This window comes from Patiria miniata, unplaced genomic scaffold (genome assembly GCF_015706575.1).
Source record: "Patiria miniata isolate m_02_andy unplaced genomic scaffold, ASM1570657v1 HiC_scaffold_10, whole genome shotgun sequence".
NCBI lineage: Eukaryota > Metazoa > Echinodermata > Asteroidea > Valvatida > Asterinidae > Patiria > Patiria miniata.
Genome location: NW_024037048.1, coordinates 1,225,467 through 1,244,952, shown reverse-complemented (window position 1 = coordinate 1,244,952; position 19,486 = coordinate 1,225,467). Strand labels below are relative to the sequence as shown.

Genomic DNA, 19,486 nt, shown 5'->3' with positions numbered 1-19,486 from the left:
TCACTTTGTCCATGTTTACCTTCACTAAGTGGTTTGTATTTGTGTCATGTTTGGGGTCAATCTGATTTCAGATAAAGTCAAATTTTGTAAGTTAAAAAGGCTTTGTAAACTTTTGTAAACTTTTGAAAAAAATCAACTGAATACGTCTTTGTGACGTCATTTCAAAGTTTGCATACTGTAGGTTTTCCCGCTAAATTTTGGCAAAAGAGCAGCCAATTTAACCACATTGTATTTCGCGCAAAATTGAAAGCTGCTGAAAATGGTCATTCAATTTCATTTTATGACTAGGCAAAAGTACTATTGCGTCATTCGATTTAACAAAATATCCGTCCAATTTAACAATTCAACAAAACACCATTCAAAATTGCATGAGATTATTGAGGCAGGTATTTAGTCATTCAAATTCATTTTGGGGCAGGCATTTCTGTAATTTGTGCTATCTACAAAACACGCTCTGTTAAACCATAGAGAAAGGGTCCTTTCTGTATGGTTAAACTTTTGTTTCCTTTAGAATGTTAAATGAATGTTCACTTTTTGGCACAGGAATCACTTTGCCGATGTACTTCGAAGACAAGCTTTCACTGCAGTTTTATACGCATATTTTTAGAAACGGCAGATCGTGGGTGCTTCGCAAGAGTGTCCCAGGTAGATAGAGAAAGGTTGATTGAGGCCTTCGAGGGAAATGAGCAAAACCGCATTGAGCTTGTGGTCAATTTGAACATCAACAAGTCCACAGCATGATAAATTATTGCAACATATTTGAGGACTGGAAGGCGAGAGACGCAGGCAAGAGGAGGAGCAACCCACAACAAGATAGGTGACGACATGCGAAACCATCTGCAAGACATCCTTGACACCAATCCCATCTTGACACTTCAGCAGATGAAGGCTACTTTGAGTGAGCATCTTCCGGAGAAGCCTGAGGTTTCTACTTCTACCATAGCCAGGGCCTTGGATGGGATGATAACACTGAAACTAGTGGAGGATGTTCCTGATGCGAGAAATTCCCCCGAGGTACTCGATCAACGCATCCAGTATGCCGAGTGGTTCATGCAGCATGGTGTTCTGGCGCATCTAGTCTTCATTGATGTAACAGGTTACAACATTTGGACTCGGCGTTCCCAGGGTAGAGCTCCACGAGGGATTGCTGCAAGACGAGTCGTCGACAGACGAGGGAGGAATTGCAATGCACTCTCGCGGTTTCACGTGAAGTCGGCTTGGTGCACCACCGAATCAGATTCGAAAATGTGACGCGAGAGAGATTCGAGGAGTTTCTTGCGGACACAATTCAAGAGTGTACTGCAGTTTTCCCAGAGGATGAACCCACATTCCTCATATACGACAATGCGAGGCCTCATGTGCAAGCCCAACTCCCTGAAAGTGCCAACCCAATGATCCAGCTGAAGTGCTTCCCTCCCTACTCCCCATTCCTGAACAGCACAGAGATGGCACATTCTGCATTCAAGGCTGCAGTTAAGCGGACCCTTGGGTTACCTGAATGGCAACAACGTGTCACAGACAGACGGGCTGCCCAGCAAGTTGGGATGAACATGCAGCAATGGAGGTGTCAGCTCCTAGAACAAGTAGCCATTCAGAGCGTTGATGTTATCACCCAAATGAAGTGCATGCAGTGGTGCAACCATACCCAAACATATGCCAAGCTGTCTGGCCCGCCAATAGATTGATGGTTGAGGAAGACAATAAGAAACCAGGGGGAACAAACACCCCAACAATAACAAATGTTAATGTTTCACAAACACAAACACAATAGAAAATGAGGTCTTGATTAGTTAACCAATGAAGATCCCCCCCCCCAAAAAAAAGTGAAGACATGAAACAATTGCCCAGTACAGTTTATCTGTTTATTCGCATTTCTTTGTCGTACTTATTTGAATTCTCATTTAACGAAACTGATCTTTACGAAATTGAAAAATATCAATCAGCAAAAATCTCCAGTCGAACCAGCTTTCCTAAATTGAATTAAATGATGATTGAACACATTGCTGAAGGAATTTGAATTTCTCAAAACTAAATTGCATGCCCGAATTCTGAATTTGAAACACACTAAAAACCGAAGAGCCAATATGGCTTTTATTTGAACGCCCGAAAATTAAATTGGCTGCTCATTTGCCGAAATTGACCTGGAAAAACTATACTAACATAATACTTTAATAAGTACCAATAAAGCTTCAAGACAATCGAACATTCCCTTATGTGTTTTCAAAAATAAAATCACATTTTTGATATCATGATGATGTCACACTTTTCAACAATTTTTTGCAAGTACCTATGACCTACGAATCCTATTACAATAAGAATTTTGACTTTATTATGTTTTTTCATCAGATATGCATTTAAAGCTGGACTTGGTCATTACACGCAGATTTCATCTTGCCAGCCAATTTTCCTATAAATTTAAAATCCAATTGCCTTGGGAATACGCATTAGATTCGCTTTGTAATGGAACTTGCGAAAAACATAGATGAACGAGATCATTCTAAATTTAACAGTGGTAACTGTTTTACTTGTCTTGGATGCTGACACAAGATTACTTGGACAGCATAAATACTCAAAGTCAAGTCGATGGAATAATGTTCCTCAGGCAAAAGATGGACCAGGGTTTAGTCTGATATCCAGAAATAGTGATGGTGAATGGGGACCCTGCATTTGATTATGGACTAGAAAGGCTGTCTGCCCATATTTAGTCCACTCTCAGCCTGAAGCTGGAAAAATCAGGAGGCTTAACAGATGCTAACCCTAGGAAATTGCAGCAAAATGTTAGATTTGAAACAATGTAGTTTGGTGTGAGTATATCAGACAGAGTGATGACAATTATGACAAGCAATGACAAACTGCCATGGTCTTGTATGCAGTCCACATACCATTCCACTGATGCAAATTCAATATGTGAACATTCCACTATCACACAGTCACAGGGTCCACCACAGAGTAAAGACAAATAACAAAGTACCAATTGAATGTAAAACGAACAACAGATGGTTAAAGCAAAGTCAGGTGGATTTAAAAACAAACTTTTAATACTAAAAAATAAAATGGCAGCTCAACCATGGCACCCTCTGTGAATAACAACAAAAAACATTTCTCAAATAAAATCATATACATATAAAAACCATTCATAAATACTTAAGACAGTTGACCCATTCCTATTGGTCGAGAGCCCGTCACGTGGCCAGTCTTAGTAAACGAATGACAAAGACATGGCTGGCTGGTCTTAAAACACTTTTCCAGTGTCACATGAAATTCGGACTCCCATGAAATCCGGTGCCTTTTAACGTTTCATTGGTTGAACGTTCACATTCCTCATGTAGGCATTCGCAATACTACCAGTGTATCAGTATTTCATAGTCCAAAATTCAAACTACACCAGCCCAGCTGCATTTTGCGCGGCATCACACAGTACGTGCAACGCGTGCGCCAATCTACTTATCAGGTAAGGAGTTGTAGAGGGGCATTCCATATTATAGTCAGAGGGGTGCTTCATAAAACATGAAGTAAAATTGTTGAACAAAATGGTTGGCAACGTCTAGTTTTTGACTTGTTTTGATTTTTGGACCAAAATGATTTGATTTTTTGACCGAAAAGGTATTTATGAATGGGAATAAATATGTATATTAATTTTGCAATTGAAGAGTCAGACAAATGTGGTTTTATCTGGGTAAATTATTGAGGCTCTGTATTGACATACAGTGAGTTTACTTACTGGAGAAGTTCACTTGCTTTCAGCATAAAAGATCCAACTGCTCCAATGGCATCTAAAACAACAAAATGTGACACATGTACCATTTGCTCAACACAATCCTTCAAGAAAAAAACATTTGTTAATGCTTCTGCTCAAATACCATTTCCATATTAGGCAGATACCAGAATGTGGCAACTTTTAATTTTTTAAGGGGGGGTCATCAACCTTGTCCCCAGGGCTTATTTCATTTTCAACCTCGTTTCCAATAGTATAAGCCCTTGATAGGAAACTTTCTTCCTGCATCCTGATTCAATACTGAATTGGCAAGTTATGGATTGTTATTGGTGTTGTTATTTCCAATGTGCATTACATATTTTCACGTTCATTTTAATTATTACGTCCACACCTTCCCAAAAATAAATCATTCCTTTCCACTTTGCTCATATCGATATGAAATGTGATACTGCATATTGGCTGGAGAATTGATTCTGTTTTTACTAAAACCCAGACACTGTATACAAAAACAAACGCTAACGTAAAGCACAGGCAGGCTTTACGTTTGCATACGTGTCCAAAAATTTTGGACATGCAAATGATCCAGTAGCAGGGTGAGAGAGCGGGTAGTAGTATGCCCGTTGGTTGGGGTGTCATTTCAAGTTGTATTTCACATTTTAATTAAAATTAATTAAACACCACACATTTACATTTGTTTTTCAGATTTAAAACGTGGTCCAATAAAATAATTTGCTCCAATTCAAGGAAAATTTAAGGCTTATGATACCGATTCAGACTGAAGGAAAATTCATTTGGGTACATCATTATGAGCATAATGTTCGTAATGAAGGTTTGAACCATGCTCCATCGGTATGTACTGACAACTTGCGTACTGCATGCATAAAACCTTGCAACAACCAAGGAAATCACTGTGCACTGTATTGCAGGCATGGGCGTCGCCAGGAATTTTTCTAGAGGGGGGGGGGGCAAAGCAAATTTTCCCCACAAAATCCCTACAGTTTCAAGCATTTCCTGGATGTATCATTTTTCAAGGGTGGGCAGGGACATTTGGGCCCCCCCCCCCCCACCCATTAAATTAACAAAAATATGATTTCGTTGTTTTTTTTTTGTTTTTTTCTCAATAATGGGCATCGCGAGGGGGGGGGGACCCTTGCCCCCCCTTGCGAAGCCCATTATTGCAGGAAATCCATACACAGAAAAGAGAGACCAAGTTTTGTGAATTAAAACAAACAAATCTTCTTTTAACAATATTTGTAAGACATTTGTTTTCCAATTAAGTGTGAACATGTATAATCAGTATCTGCCTTGATCCGGTATCTACCTCGCTAAAATTTTCCAAGTGGAGGGTGTTCAGTGTTGTAGAGTAGTCCCCTGTACTACCTCATTCTAGCTATTAGCTTTATACAGTGGGAACCAGTCTAGTCTTACTGCATACCATGCATGCTTTCACCAGAGACGGAAAATGCAGATCACAGTTTGTTTGGTAATACAAATGCACTTCATGTGTTGTCATTCAGCAGTGATTGTTAATAAGCATACACAGAAATGTGGACAACAGAAGTGTTAAAAGTCAATTTTGAAAAGAAACAAAATTGGGGTTTATCAAGTAACCAGAAGCCAGTGTTGTAGTCAAGGTACCGGTACTTGACACGTGAGTTCATGTGACTTCACTTGTGATGTACTTGATCCAATGAAGCAAAGGTTTTTATAGTCTTCTTTTGGCCTCAATTTACAAAGACCCCAAACAACTCATGCACTGGCCAAGTTCAGTATTCAATATTCAATATTCAATATTGTATCTAGTGCAAAGCATTCTCAAATACAAAAGTTCTGCATTTGAACCATCACTTTCAGTATGTTATTAAGTGTAGAAAAAAACTGTGATTTTAGTTATCTCACTGCATTTCTGAGTTATAGGAATTTTAGTTTAAAAAAACACAATGTTTTATTATGCCAGGATTTCAGATGAAATGAATAAACTGAAATGCAAAATATGGCACATATAATTTGTTGACTTTACCAACCCCACACCCCCGATCCATACTGGTACAGCATTGAGCAATTTTGTGTAGTCTAAAATTACTGACCTTGAATGGCAGTAGGTGACAGCCCAATGACGCCATATTTGTCATACCATAGAGACATTCCCTTTAGTTGGTTCAGATGATACACCAATGACCGACAGACACTGCCACAAGAAATATTTACAAGTACACTGTAAATACTATCTAAGATGAGAAATATACCTTTCCTCACAATGTCTCGCAATGCTCTTAGCAATGTTTATTATTAGTGTGCTCACTTGTCACCCTCGTATCTCTGGTGAGGCTTCATCAGTACCCCCTTCCAACAATGATCCTGCCTATCACTAATACATGTTATGAGTTCTCACACTAAGGACCACATTGTTAATTATTTGGATTTGATACAACCATTATAGCAATACATGTACATAAAATCGCTGACAGTCAAGATATGAGTTGAAGTGCATCATTTTCAATCCCCCTTTACCTGAACTTCAAAGTTTGCATGTTTAGAGCATCATCACTCCATTTGGTATTTGTAAACTAACAATATAAATAGAATTGACACAGATTTGGTTAATTTCTGGGGTTTTTTGGTGTGTGTTCATTAGTATACACTAGAATATATTGGTGCTTAATAAACCAGATGGAGGTTCAAACAGCTTTATCATCTCTATGGAGACATTTGCAGATGGGCCGAAAATCTGCATTGTACCTGTCAATGGCAGGCATGATGCATCTCTTCTTGTAGGATGACATTTGGAACTTGAATTTACCTGTGAATGTGTTTCAATACAAGTTTTTGTATATTGGAGTAAGAGTTCTCCACCGATTGACCCAGCTTCTTCATGCCTTTTTCTGTAAGTTCATGTAGCAAGAAAGCTTGTAACTCGGGACTGGCACGACCCCAAAGAAGCAACTGCAGCAACTCATCACGAACACTACCAGCAGTCTTCTTTTGCTGATACACATATCAAAAGACAAGAAAATATGTCACTAGAGTTGTTTGAGTATGTGCTGTAGCTGAACCACCAAAATGAACCCACTATTTGCCGAATACAGCACATCTGAACAGTACCGGTTGCAAACCAAACTCAATTGTTCAGTCTGCATGTTCGGAAAACCAAAGCTGATTTCTTTTTTAATACGCAACCAAAATATACTTTGCACAGTAGAATTATCGAATTTTAGAGAGTACCTGGGAAAGAAGTTTGTTATTTAATAAACTTATTCATGAAAAGTCCTGTTTGAAGTTTATTAATGTTTCATAATGTTTTGTGTGTTATGGTGGTGCAGTATGTTCCAAGGAATGATAAAGGATTCATATTGTAATGGTTTGTTTTTGACAGTAATAAGATAGTAGAAAAGATGAAAATTCAATGCATACACAACACATTTATATTGTGTATGAATGTTCATATCGAGTGCTGGATCAACATGTTCACAAGTATTGCCTTCTCAGAACCTCAGAATAGAGAGTTGTTACATATGGTACTATCGTAAATCTTTATCTAATTGCTATCTTTAGCATGCAAACGTTCAAATGTTACCCGAGTTTCCATGAATTGAATGTTAGTTAACCGTAATGGCACACACATGTAAACAACTTGGTATTGATTTATGATGAGTTTGAGCATCCATCCACTATCAGATAGTAGCCAATAAAGACTATTTGGGGCCTGTTAGCCTCACCATGTTGATGCCAGCTTGCCTGAATCAATTTTGCTACTACACGTACATGTATACGTTCCAGAATAAACCATATTAGCTGTGACCAGACAAAAAAAAAAAAAAAGTGCACCATGTTTCCTTCCCTGAATGGAGTGTCAGGTGCGGATCCGGGGGGGGGGGGGGGTAAGCTGTAAAAAAAAATGGGTTTTTTCCACATAAATTCCTTAAAAATACCCTAAAAAATTATACTGGTAATAATGCACAATATAAAGACAGAGCCAGCTTGGTCAGGGGGTATTTGTAAACTAATCTGTAAATAATTTGTAATCTATAAGTGTTAAGTGTCCGGAGAAGAAAACTGTCTACATTTCAAAATTTGTTGCCGATGAAAGAAAAAACTGCGAATTCCTGGATCCGCCCCTGAGTATAACAGGTGTGATATTCAACCCTCAGAAAAAAAAAGAATCCTATTAACTAGGAAAACCATTATGCCTGTAAAACTGGAATGAGCACCTTCAATTTAATTGAAGATACATTTATATCAGCCAGGGGGCAACCCGATGTTATCAGAATCACATCTGAGTGACTTACTGCTGACAAGAACTGTTTCTCCTCATAATCAAAATTGATCTTGTTAACATACAGAGGAGGGCTCTATCTGAACCAAGGTAAGCAGGGTTCGACCTTGCCTTTTTTTTCACCTTTCACCTTAACCATATCCCAATAATTTCATACTCTCCGGCCGGGCTACTTAAGGAATAGTTTGACTACCCCCCAGTCGCTGTTTTGACTTGTATTTGGCTAGAGGGCTACCGCTAAAGTCGAACCCTGAAGAAAGGCAACAGAGATAATCTACAAGAAATCCTGGAATTCATGTAAATGATTGAAAAAGAACTGCTTTCTTTCTCCAAATTGTTGAAGCCATTGGTGGATAAATTAATGCAGAAACTATCAGCATTATCGAACATGTCATTAAAAATTGGAATCAGATGAAATCTAAGAGCAAAACAGAGAATATAAACAAGTAAAGACAGGAACCTAAACCAAAAAATTAATCAAAAGACAAAGGGGAGAAAATGCAAAACAGTTGAGGAAATGAGAGGCATTATAGATGCCACAAGGCAACATGTTTTATGTACTATTACTATACCTCATAAATATTCATCAGGCAACCGTGGCATTTCATTGCTCCATTCCAGAAACTCAACCGTGTGAAAGTTTTTCTTGGTACGTGCGCGTGATGCGCAACACCAGGGAGGTACTATCCCACACCTAGGTCGCAGCCTTAGATTTGTTCCAGTACTGTGCTATCTCTTTACTAACGACGTGCTTTATGTATGTGCTTTACGTGCGTACCATGGAGAACATCAGTGAGGACAGTTGCATATGCCAGTCTATTACGGCATACATCAAAATGGCGACCGGTGGTGCTTTGTCACTTTGCGATTTTCACCGAGGAGGAACTGGGTGAAATTTTACACAATAATAAAAAATGCAGTGTTTTGTGTGAATGTTAAAGTTATTAAATGGGACATCATTAAATTTTCAATACTGTCTGTCTCCTTAAATTAAAATAATGTTCCATTTTATCCAAATACTTCACGATCAAAAACACGGTGGAATGGATGAATGAAATACCGCAGCTGCCTGATGAATATTTATGAGGTATAGTAAAACAAATACAACATGTTTTTGCGGGGGAATAGTGAAAACAAATGACCCCTCCGTTTTGGATGATTGGGACTATCTCCCGAGGCGAAGCCGAGGGATATAGTCCCAATCATCCAACACCTCGGGGTCATTAGTTTTCACTATTTCCCAACAAACCATGTTGTATTTGTATACTTTAGAACTACAGACATATAACAAAAGAAAAAAGATAGTACACAGTTTTATGGTTTGTCTGTGGTATGATTTCTGGTGTGATTCTGTGTTATGATACTAAAAGATACAACTGTAAGAGCATTCTTCACTGGAGTGTATGCACAGCATCCTACTATTGGTTCATAAAGTACTTACAGTTCTTAATGTACTGTACTTACCTCTGCATATTTAGTCAGTTTGGTCTCTATCTCCATGAGAATATCCTCCCTAGCCTCAGACACAGAGTGTAACGTTGCACTTAGGTACTGAAACCAGGAATTCATTTTGTTCATTAATTCCGACAAAATACATGTACTATCATTCAATAGAAGTGGAAATATTTTTTAATAGCTGCGAAAACCTCTAAATAAACTCCATTATTTGTTTGGGCAGGTTTTTCATGGAACTTTTCTAATAATTGTAGGAGGTCTTCTATTTTGCCAGAACATCCTTTTAGGACTTAAAAGAACTTAAATTTCAAACTTTTGTGGAAATTCAAAACATCCATACAGTATAGCACACAATGTGGACTTTGACCTTTGTCTGACCTTGACCTGTACAAGAAGGCAACCTAAACCCAGCATACCCCTCTAGAATGTTTCTTTGGGACATGTACAGGAAGTGTACACAATTTGGTGCTTTATTTTGGCGTGTCACAATTTTTTCCTTAGTCCACTAGACTTAAACTATAAACTGTGCTGAATACTTTCTTAAGTTGACATGTTGTGCAGGCCAGTTGATGCGGTAAACCTTGAGTGAAATCTGTTCTATGACGTATTGTTTCAAGCACTGGTTTTTGAACAACTTTTCTGAACATTTTTCTATGTCTTTTTGCACCAAGAAAGGTACAGAAAATAGCCTCCAATATGTAAACACAAATGGTGTAGGCTTAAGGCCGATGTACGATACGATAAAATGGGGAAAATCGCCGCGGTGGACAAGTGACTTTTGTCATGTTTACCGTGTGCCACGCTATATGACCGGCCGAGGCTACGATGTCAAACATGGCACAAATCCTGTGGTGAGCGACCATTTTAACTTTTACCGTTTTAGCTAACACAGTGTCTGAACATGGCCAAAGTTATGGTTTGATGATACGCGATAGTCCAGCGCTGCAATAACCCACCACTGCCAGAGGGCTTTTAAAATTGGATTGATTCGCGCAAGGTTTCAAGAAGTTTTGGGGGACAAGATTTTTTTTCTCTCTTAAAATCTCTTTTTTTCATAATAATTTTAAAAACTATGTGATTTGTTTTCGGCTGATCGCTGGGTGCGGATTTTCGTCATCTGTGGTCTTTATCATTTCAAAATCTTTTGTTCCATATGCATGTTGGAAACAAAACTAAGAGGTGCAAAAGTGCATTGGCATGAACATACATGCCGTCGGAACGTCTTGGAAAATTCGCAAATTCTCCCCCGAATAATGGGGGAAACTAGTATAGTGTATATTTCCAATTACATGTAGTACACATAAACAGACTAGGTGAGTTTTACACCAGGGGCATCATAAAGAGAGAGAGACAAAGTAGATACATGTAGACTTTTGTTTTCCACTGCCTTTATAATTAAATTTTTTTTAAAAACCTTGGTTTTACAGATAATGACTGAAGTATCTTTCCTTATACATACCTCCAATAATGTAGTGACCTTGCTACTTTGACCAGCAAATCTAGTGAATTCTTCCAGTCTTGATGAAATCAAAATACAGTCAAGCTAGCCAAAAATGGTAAATATGCAACGTTACTCAAAATTCTTTTTAAACATGTTACATGAAGCATGCCCGTAATTATTTTAATATCTTTAGAGTGTTTTCATTTTTTTAAAACTTAATATCAGAGATAGTTGATTCAAAATCAGCAACGTTTCTATTTACACGGTTTAAGGACAACCTGTCTTGCCTACAGATCATACCGATTTCACAGAATGATCTTCGGAAGGCCGTGATCAACTAAGCTAAAATATATAGTGATAAAATTACTTTGCATCATCTCTGATACTCAGAGGGTGACAAATTCTAAAATCTCCATATCAAAGAAATCTTGGTAAAATGAAACATTTCAAAACAGAATGAAATCACATTGAGAGTAAATGAGATATATGTATGATGCTTCATATAAAACATTAGCAACACATATGATTGCAACAATAATCTCAACAGAAGGTGAAATAAATTCAATGGAAGTTAAAAGTACTTACCGACAACAGGTAAGCAGTGGGTATTGCATTGCAGTCCTCCTTGGTCTGGTCCACAATTACTGACAAATAGCGTAGGTCCTTGGAGAGAGTTGCTGCAATTACTCTGTGACAGTTCAACTGAAAGTTTCCGTAATGTAATGTGTTACCTTCAAAACAATTAATCTGAAACATGTCTGACACAACATAACTGTTCTCTTTTGCTACTGTAAAATTGTGATAAATCTTCATAATTGAAGCTGTTAAAGCCGCTCTGCACTTCCCCCGACAAGTTTGTTTAGAGATTGTAACTTTCCGCTTTTTGACTGACCTTTGTTTTCAACCAGGGTGATACAATGATATCACAGGAAAACCCTTAGTTTCCATTTCATGTTGTAGTTCAGGGTCCTGGTAATCATTTGGGTTGATACATCCCTTCTCTCCTCTATTAAACGCCTTTTACAGATGATATTTAACACAGTATGATCAATGTTCTATTGTACAGCTTTTGATTATTTAGTTTTTATTAATTTTGTAGCATAAATTATTAATTTTGTGGCAATTGTTTGAAAAGCTTTTGTTTAGTCATGTTCAATTATTACAAGACTACAAGACACATGAAGTTGGACACCAATTTTCTTGACAATTTTATGGTTAACAATTATGACTTCCTGATATGGAACATGGACATTTGTGAAATGGTAAATCAGTGGCCATACATATACACACTGTCTGTGAGAGTTGCCGAAAATGTATAAATACAACCTGCTTGCCAGGGTCTTTCTCTTGACTTATTCCAGACAGCTTGATTGCTCCAATAGCCGCTATACCATATGCATATAACTCGAGGGTTCCACCATCTAACCCAACTACTAGAACATTCAGCCTGGGAAATATAAGAGTACAAAACAATTCATTTATGTAGAACACGTTGGTTTAAATCAAAGGCCAGTTTAATCCACTGAAGCAAGGATCGGATTATTTGAGTTCCTTAATATTGTATTTAAAGTGATCTTACATAGTTTTTAGACATGGCACAACAAGAGTGTCTACAAAACAGTGATGTAATGTAGTCTAGACCTTTTGCCAGGCGTCACACAAGTGAAATGCTAGGCTTGTGCAGTATTGTATTTACAGTCCATACTATATAACGTTACCTTTTTCCTGCAGGGATGGGTATGCCAAAAAGATCATTTGTTCTTAGTTTCAAGTTTGTTTAGCTTCATTAGTTTTAAAACAAAAAATCAATGTGTTGTTGAAGAACATTTCAAATGAAAAAAAAAGCTTGATAATTTGAATCTGCTGTAACTATTCATGGTAGCAGGCCCATTCTAATTCTAGGCAGCCAATTCTTGAACTTCTATCAATATTTAAAATAACTTACTTTTTCTGTCCCTTAAGTCTTTTGGCATCTTCAACATTGTCCTCAGAAAAAACTTTCGCCGAATGTCTGCAATAAAGAAAATAACATGAACCCATCAAAATTCTCTTCAAATTAAGCTCCTCAGACATTCAAACTTTCTGAATAAGTCTGTCGGTCTAAGGGTAAGTGTTGAGGAATTTCTCTATAACCCTGGGCTACTGTTGGTCTTGATACAAACAAAGTTAGCACACATTTTAAAATGTTTAGGAAGTCAAGCACTTTGTATTGATTTTAGATCAAGCGAGGAAACCAAAAATAACTCTTAACAACTTATGTGGGCTGAGATGATCAACCATTCCAATGTTTGCTGATTCTCCACTGAACAAAAAACATGCTTTAATTTCAAAATTGTTAACAGCTGTAATGCTTTACACGTGTAGCACATGTACATGTATGTGATTAATTTGTTGGGCCTCAGTTTAGGCTGACTCATTCCCTTTTTGAATCATTGTATCAAAATTATATCATCCCATTGAGCACTCTATTAGTAATTGTGCAAGTTGCAGTCATGTGTATTTGGTAATTGCGCTATTTGTATGTATGGATATTAGGTTTTTTTATGGGTTTTCTTTTGGTAACAAGTATCGCTTGCCATAACAGAAGAGCAAAACTATAATGAATGTACATGTACTATAGGCAGCATGCACCTCCTTCACTACATCGTATACAGTTTGTATGCAACAATCTCCATCAATAACATCCCTAAGCACATTTCATTGAAAGGCCTACATAAAAATGTGCATTAAATACCTGGTACATGTAGTAGGTGGGTTTTTTTTATACTACATGTATAATCTCAATGTACATTACTCGTTTTCAGCCAATGTACTTTACACGTTGTGTGTGTCACATAAATTACACACATACCAATGCACATGTGGTTTCTTACACGTCCGCAGAAGGTGAAACCTCATGGCTGGAATCACAACTAACACCAACAGCCTGATTTTGGGGGGTCGCAAAAGTGGACCCCGAAATTTGTTCTCGCATGAATAACACAAAAATGCACAGTTTTTGAAGGATGGTTATGTGGATTTTTATCCTACTTTTAAATGCTCTCTTTCCCATTAACATCAGTTTATTCAAAATGCATTTTGTAGCCCAATTGGGTGCTTTCCAGGCCGCAGTGTCTCTTTAAAGGTATAGTCCATCTTTTGTAATCTGTGCATTTGTCCGTTTGAAGCAACAAACGTGCTCAAAATCTAAAGATTGGTACTGAACAACTAACCTGATGAAGTTTCAGCTCAGCTTTAGCTGTATATTTCAAGAAAAACAACATTCTAGGCTCTCGATTTCAAATCAAAAGTTGCTGAATCATGTTTTGAACTGGGCCTGAATTCAGCATCTGAGACACGTTCTCACTGAGCCGATTGCAGCTACGCGATGTCGCTCATCGATCCGACAAATAATAGCAACCGCACACGTGTGTGCGTCATGCCAATGCTTTCGTGCACTTCGCCGAATAAAAAACAAACTACTAACAAAAATTTCCGACGGTGCGTCTTTAGAGGCACCAACAAAAATTGATTTCTTCAAAATGACAGCTTGCCAGAAAGAATAATTTCACAGGGAGTTTAGTCCCCTTACTATATTTCAACCAAGATGTTTTTCAACAATAATTACGTCAGTTAGCAACCCATGTACCCAGGTACATGTAGGTGAACTTGTCCACGTCATTAAGTGCGGTCCCCTTGACTGTGTTGTTGGGTTGCTGGTGGGCTTTACCAGGGCTGGGCTAGAACATTACTTCAGTTTTCTTTGTGCTAATGGTGAGTACAAAATTGTCGCACGCAGCTGAAAACCTATCAGTGCTTGTTTGCATTTCGAGCTCACTGGTGGCATTCAGAGCACAATCATCAGCAAAGAGGAAGTCTTTAATGACCGTGTTTTTCACTTTGGTGACAGCCTGCAGGCGGCGTTGGTTAAACATTTGCCATTTTGTCACTAGGAAGGCTTCTGATAGTGTTGCATGTATAGTTAGAAATATGTTAAGCGAATTTGGGTAATGTTTCACAGAAAATTTTAAAAAGGTACAAATGTCATATTTGGACGTAACACTGACACGGTGTCAGTGTTACCGGTACGTCTGAAATGACATTTTTTTTGCTCATATTTTTGGCAAAATACATTGAAATGATTTGAAACTTTCTGCAGTAGTGAAATACCCAACAACAAGTATTATGTAGAGCAACTGCTAGCAAGGCATTCGTGCTTTTCATAATATGGTCATATGTCACACATTGTTCCCCAACCCGGTGGAATGACCAATATGGAAAAGCATGCAGACACAACTGTATGTGGTATTTATATTGCTAAAAGACAACTGTTCCTGTCAATATGAAAGGATAGATTTGGTTTATTTTCCATTGTGAATTTATTAAATGTACACTGTACAATAACACTCACAAATTCTTCAAACTTTGTAATCATAGATGTATGTGAACTGGTAGGTATACACAGGTAAACAATCAAGGCAGTTACACTCACATTTTAGCTAGCGGTGGAAGCTTTGGCAGGAACATATCTGAGCCATCAGCAAACATATCTTGTTCCTGGCTCTTGAGACTGTCTGTAGTCTTGTCTTGCAAATCAACCCACTGTATACATGTGATTGCTGACTTCAAATCTACTCTGTGTAGTATATCAGCATTTTCTACACTACACAAGAGCAAATGACCACCCTTGTATCCTACTGCCAGTACTGTGAACAAAACATAAACACAAACAAATGAAATGCAATGTGGTCCACTAAGCTGATAGTTATAAAGGACACACTCATTTAGTGAAAATGTTATATGAGAAATGAGCACAAAATTTGCAGCCTTGTTGCCTGGCACTGTGAATTATGAAGAAGTATTTTACTTTGATTCAAGTAATGCTTGTATGTTTCGCAATCTAACAAAGATACTGAAAAGTGTGTTTGTCACATGGACTAACACAGCTTTTTTTTTAATGACCTTCTGTTTGAATCTTTATTACCATCCTCCGTGCATTGGCCAAAACTTCAGGCAGTGGATGTACAGTTGGTTTAGTAAGATTGTAGCACGGTTTTACAAGAATTAAAATAATACTGCAATAGATTTCGCTTTTTTGAGTAAATGGTAAAGGTGTTGAAGGAACACAAATTCAACCAACTTGTGGTGGCTCAGATTGATACCATATCATGAATATCGACTTAAAGAGAAGATACAACATGTGCAAACATCACAAAAACGAAATGATCAAATTATAACTAAATATCTTACTGAACTGTTAGTGAATGACAATCTAAAGCATCCTGTGAAATCGTGGTTCCTGGTGTGCTAACAATGTAAACAAAAATTGTATTTTTCCAATGCTGGTCGGCCGACCATCGTTGGAGGAAACTGGCTTTTTTCAAATACTGCTCGTTATTGTTCATATTAAGTCATTCCGCATTTTCTTTGCAATTGATGACACATCTGTGAAGGGGTAACAAGCCTGCTAGACTGATTCTCTTACCTTATAGTCCCCAAAGTCTATAAATTACAACGTCTCATCTTAAGTGGAGTCAGGGAACCAGACTACAAGTACAAGAACATGGTTGGTTTTCTTTGATTTTCCAGCATCTCCCAACCCAAAACATGAAACAAGCTAGTTTAACAATATTTTCTAAAGCACACTAATCCTCAAAATCCATTTATTTCTGAAAATTGCAGCAACAGCAAATGTTGTATATTCCCTTTAAGATTCATCTGGGCTTACTGAGATTAAGAGCTTTTCTTCGCGCATATTGATATCTTCACCTCAACCAAAAAAAAAAGAAAAGAAGAGAGCGAGAGAAAGGAAAAACAAAAAAGTGACACAAAGTGACTTTTGATCAACAATAAATATCTAAACATTCATTACCACCATGCATCGTCTTTCATTCAACCAACAACCTAGTCTAGGGGCTAGATGTTGCATGGTTTGATACGTGATAACCCGCCGCCGCGGTAAGGCCAAAAAAAAAGAATAGTTCTGCTTCCGGTTACCCGACCGACCCTATTTTTTTAGGCTGCGACCCTAAAAAATTTATCGGTAATTCCAAAAAAAACAACAATAATGATTGAATAAATAAAAATAAAAACCTGTTGTCTTTTCTGTCTTCACAAAATACCTCTCTACAACCCTTCAAAAAAAATGCTTGTATTTATTTGTTTTCTTACTTACAGTTGCTATTTTTTCAAAAGAAACTTCTGTTATTTTTACACATTCGCTTTGCGATATGAGGCCAAAAAAAAAATACTCGGTCTCTGGTCAGCGCGCGCGTCGATTTTAATCATGCGCCTCAACCTTTTTTTTTCCTTCAAATTAACGAGGAAGCTACAACAGCTCTATTGCCGGGCCTCCTCAAAGTTTTGTACCAAGGAGCACCAAGGAATGGGGAAATTGCACCAAGGCAAATGATAAAGGGCACCAAGGCAAATGATAAAGGGCACCAAGGCAAATTATGGAGGACACCAATGTATAATGAGGACACAAAAAAGCAAAATAATACCCACCTTGTCTGTACAATACAAGCTTGAAAAAAAAAATTAAAAAATTAAAAAACGCGTCGCCGCATCAATTCTGGAACTTCGGTCTGACCAGAGACCGACTATTTTTTTTGGGGGGGACTAACTATGTACTTCGCAATTCGATGTCACGGTGACTATAATCACGTGCATAAGCTCAATGCGGTGACGACTGTTTCCCGCCGCGCCGTGCAGGGGCCAATTTAGAAGACATGATGAAAATGCGGTAACTAGTCTGTGCACGGCTATGCGATCGATAGCGCTAGCATGGCTATGCACTGCAGGCACGTGCACTGTCAACTGGTCGGATCCAACATCGTAAAAATGCCAAGAAAACACCAATGGAGAAAGAACATTTTTGCAAGTTATTTCACAGAATTGATCTAGCTTGTCTGTGTATGTATTTTCCGTGTTCAAAAGTTCATTTTGAGATCGCACAACTCGTATTGGAGTGATACAATGCAGCGTGTTTCCTGAAATTTTCGACCGTAAAAACGAGGTCTGTTGGCCGCGGGCCACACATGCACAGTGCATCACACACTTCGGAGTTTTGGTCAGCTTCCTGTCTTGACAAGCATTGTGCCTATGGTGCGAACGACCTGAATTTTCCATTATTTTTTTAAGAATTATCAAACGTAAATATATTGACAATAATTAAGGTAGGTTTTATTTACTTTTTGTGGCCATTTTGTGTATAGCTTTCGTAGTGCAATGGAAATAGTTCAGGCTAAAACTTCGCATATAATTGAATACTCCATTCAATCTGCATAAAAAAAATTGGCCAAAAAAAAAAAATCCGACCGACCAACCCTATTTTTGAAAGGCATGTAATCGGAAGCAGAACTATTTTTTTTTTCGGCCTAACCCGCCACCACCAGAGGGCACTTTCACAACCAACCAATATTGCCCATGGACTTGTCAGTAGCAACGTCTAGGGTATTTCCTAAAATCTCCCTCCAAAAATGGAGGAAACTATTTCGCATGCACGGCTTCTGCAGGTAATTACGGTCCATTTTCAGTTCCACACATACTACACACAACAAAAGAGCTGACCAGTGAAGTTGCACAAAGGTCTTGCTGCATCTTTTATTGTACTTTAAGAAATTTGAGAGTTTGCTTCGGAATTTAATTGAAGGCTACCAACTGTCAACAGTTTCAGCGTGGAAAAACAGCTCTGGTGCAGCAACTGGTGGTGTAGGTATACTAATAAGTCCATCTGCAAGCAAAGCCCTGAAATCAGTCACCTTCATTGCACCAAGAATCATCTTAGTTACCATGAACGGTAATCCAACGGCATCAATCATAGTGACGTACTCTCCAACCAATGTATCAGATGAAGGAGATGTCAAAGAATTTTACAGGAAGTTATCTGAAACAACCAAAGGCATCCCAGTTCACAACTTCTTAGCTCTACTCGGAGACTTCAATGCATGAATTGGAAAAGACATTGGAAAATTTGCATACCATGATGAAACCAACAGAGATGTAGACTACATGCTGGTCCGAAGGACGTGGAAAAACTGTACTAAACTCGCAAGCATACAATTCATTTGCAAGTATTGGCTCAGACCACAGGATTGGGACAATATGTGTCAGACTCAGTCTCACAACAAACGGGAAAGCAACATTGAAGACGGTAAAATATGACTGGTACAAACTGTCAACAGACCCAGAACTCCAGGATCGATATTCAGTGGATGTCAAAAACAGGTACACAATTTTGTGTAAGGATGATTCACACATTGATGACGACCCAACTGTCAAGTACAGTTATCTTATTCAGGCAAACAGGGAAACAGCTGAGAAGCTCGTACCCAAAGTTACAAAGAAACGTTGTAAGGCTCAATGCTACGATAAGAGAATCGAAGAGGCAAAAAAACAACTGGAGGAGATACATGACAGGTACATTACAGAGAACTGTAAGGAGGCATCCATAGAATTTGAACAAAGCAAAGAGATGCTTGATCAAGCCTATGAAACTGTTAACAAAGAGTTTTTGGAAACAAAATTTTGAGAATACGAGTCAGCCAACTACAACAAAAAGCAAAAACTTGCATGGAACCTCATCAATGAGATAAGCGGAAGGAAACAGAACCGAGCTGGT

At 38.1% G+C, this 19,486-nt stretch overlaps 1 protein-coding gene across 2 annotated transcripts in view; it reads right to left on the bottom strand.

The window, feature by feature from the left end:
* The window catches only part of LOC119734829 (anaphase-promoting complex subunit 4-like), a 60,022-nt gene that overhangs the window by 16,938 nt on the left and 23,598 nt on the right, over window positions 1-19,486 (bottom strand). For both annotated transcript variants that reach the window (XM_038208409.1, XM_038208417.1), the window contains exons 4-12: window positions 15,356-15,569; window positions 12,830-12,895; window positions 12,211-12,331; window positions 11,470-11,586; window positions 10,903-10,986; window positions 9,453-9,539; window positions 6,516-6,700; window positions 5,803-5,903; window positions 3,722-3,773 (exon numbers count right to left, since the gene is read on the bottom strand). In XM_038208409.1, the coding sequence (XP_038064337.1) occupies window positions 3,722-3,773; window positions 5,803-5,903; window positions 6,516-6,700; window positions 9,453-9,539; window positions 10,903-10,986; window positions 11,470-11,586; window positions 12,211-12,331; window positions 12,830-12,895; window positions 15,356-15,569 (1,027 nt within the window). The remainder of the gene's footprint in view (window positions 1-3,721; window positions 3,774-5,802; window positions 5,904-6,515; window positions 6,701-9,452; window positions 9,540-10,902; window positions 10,987-11,469; window positions 11,587-12,210; window positions 12,332-12,829; window positions 12,896-15,355; window positions 15,570-19,486) is intronic.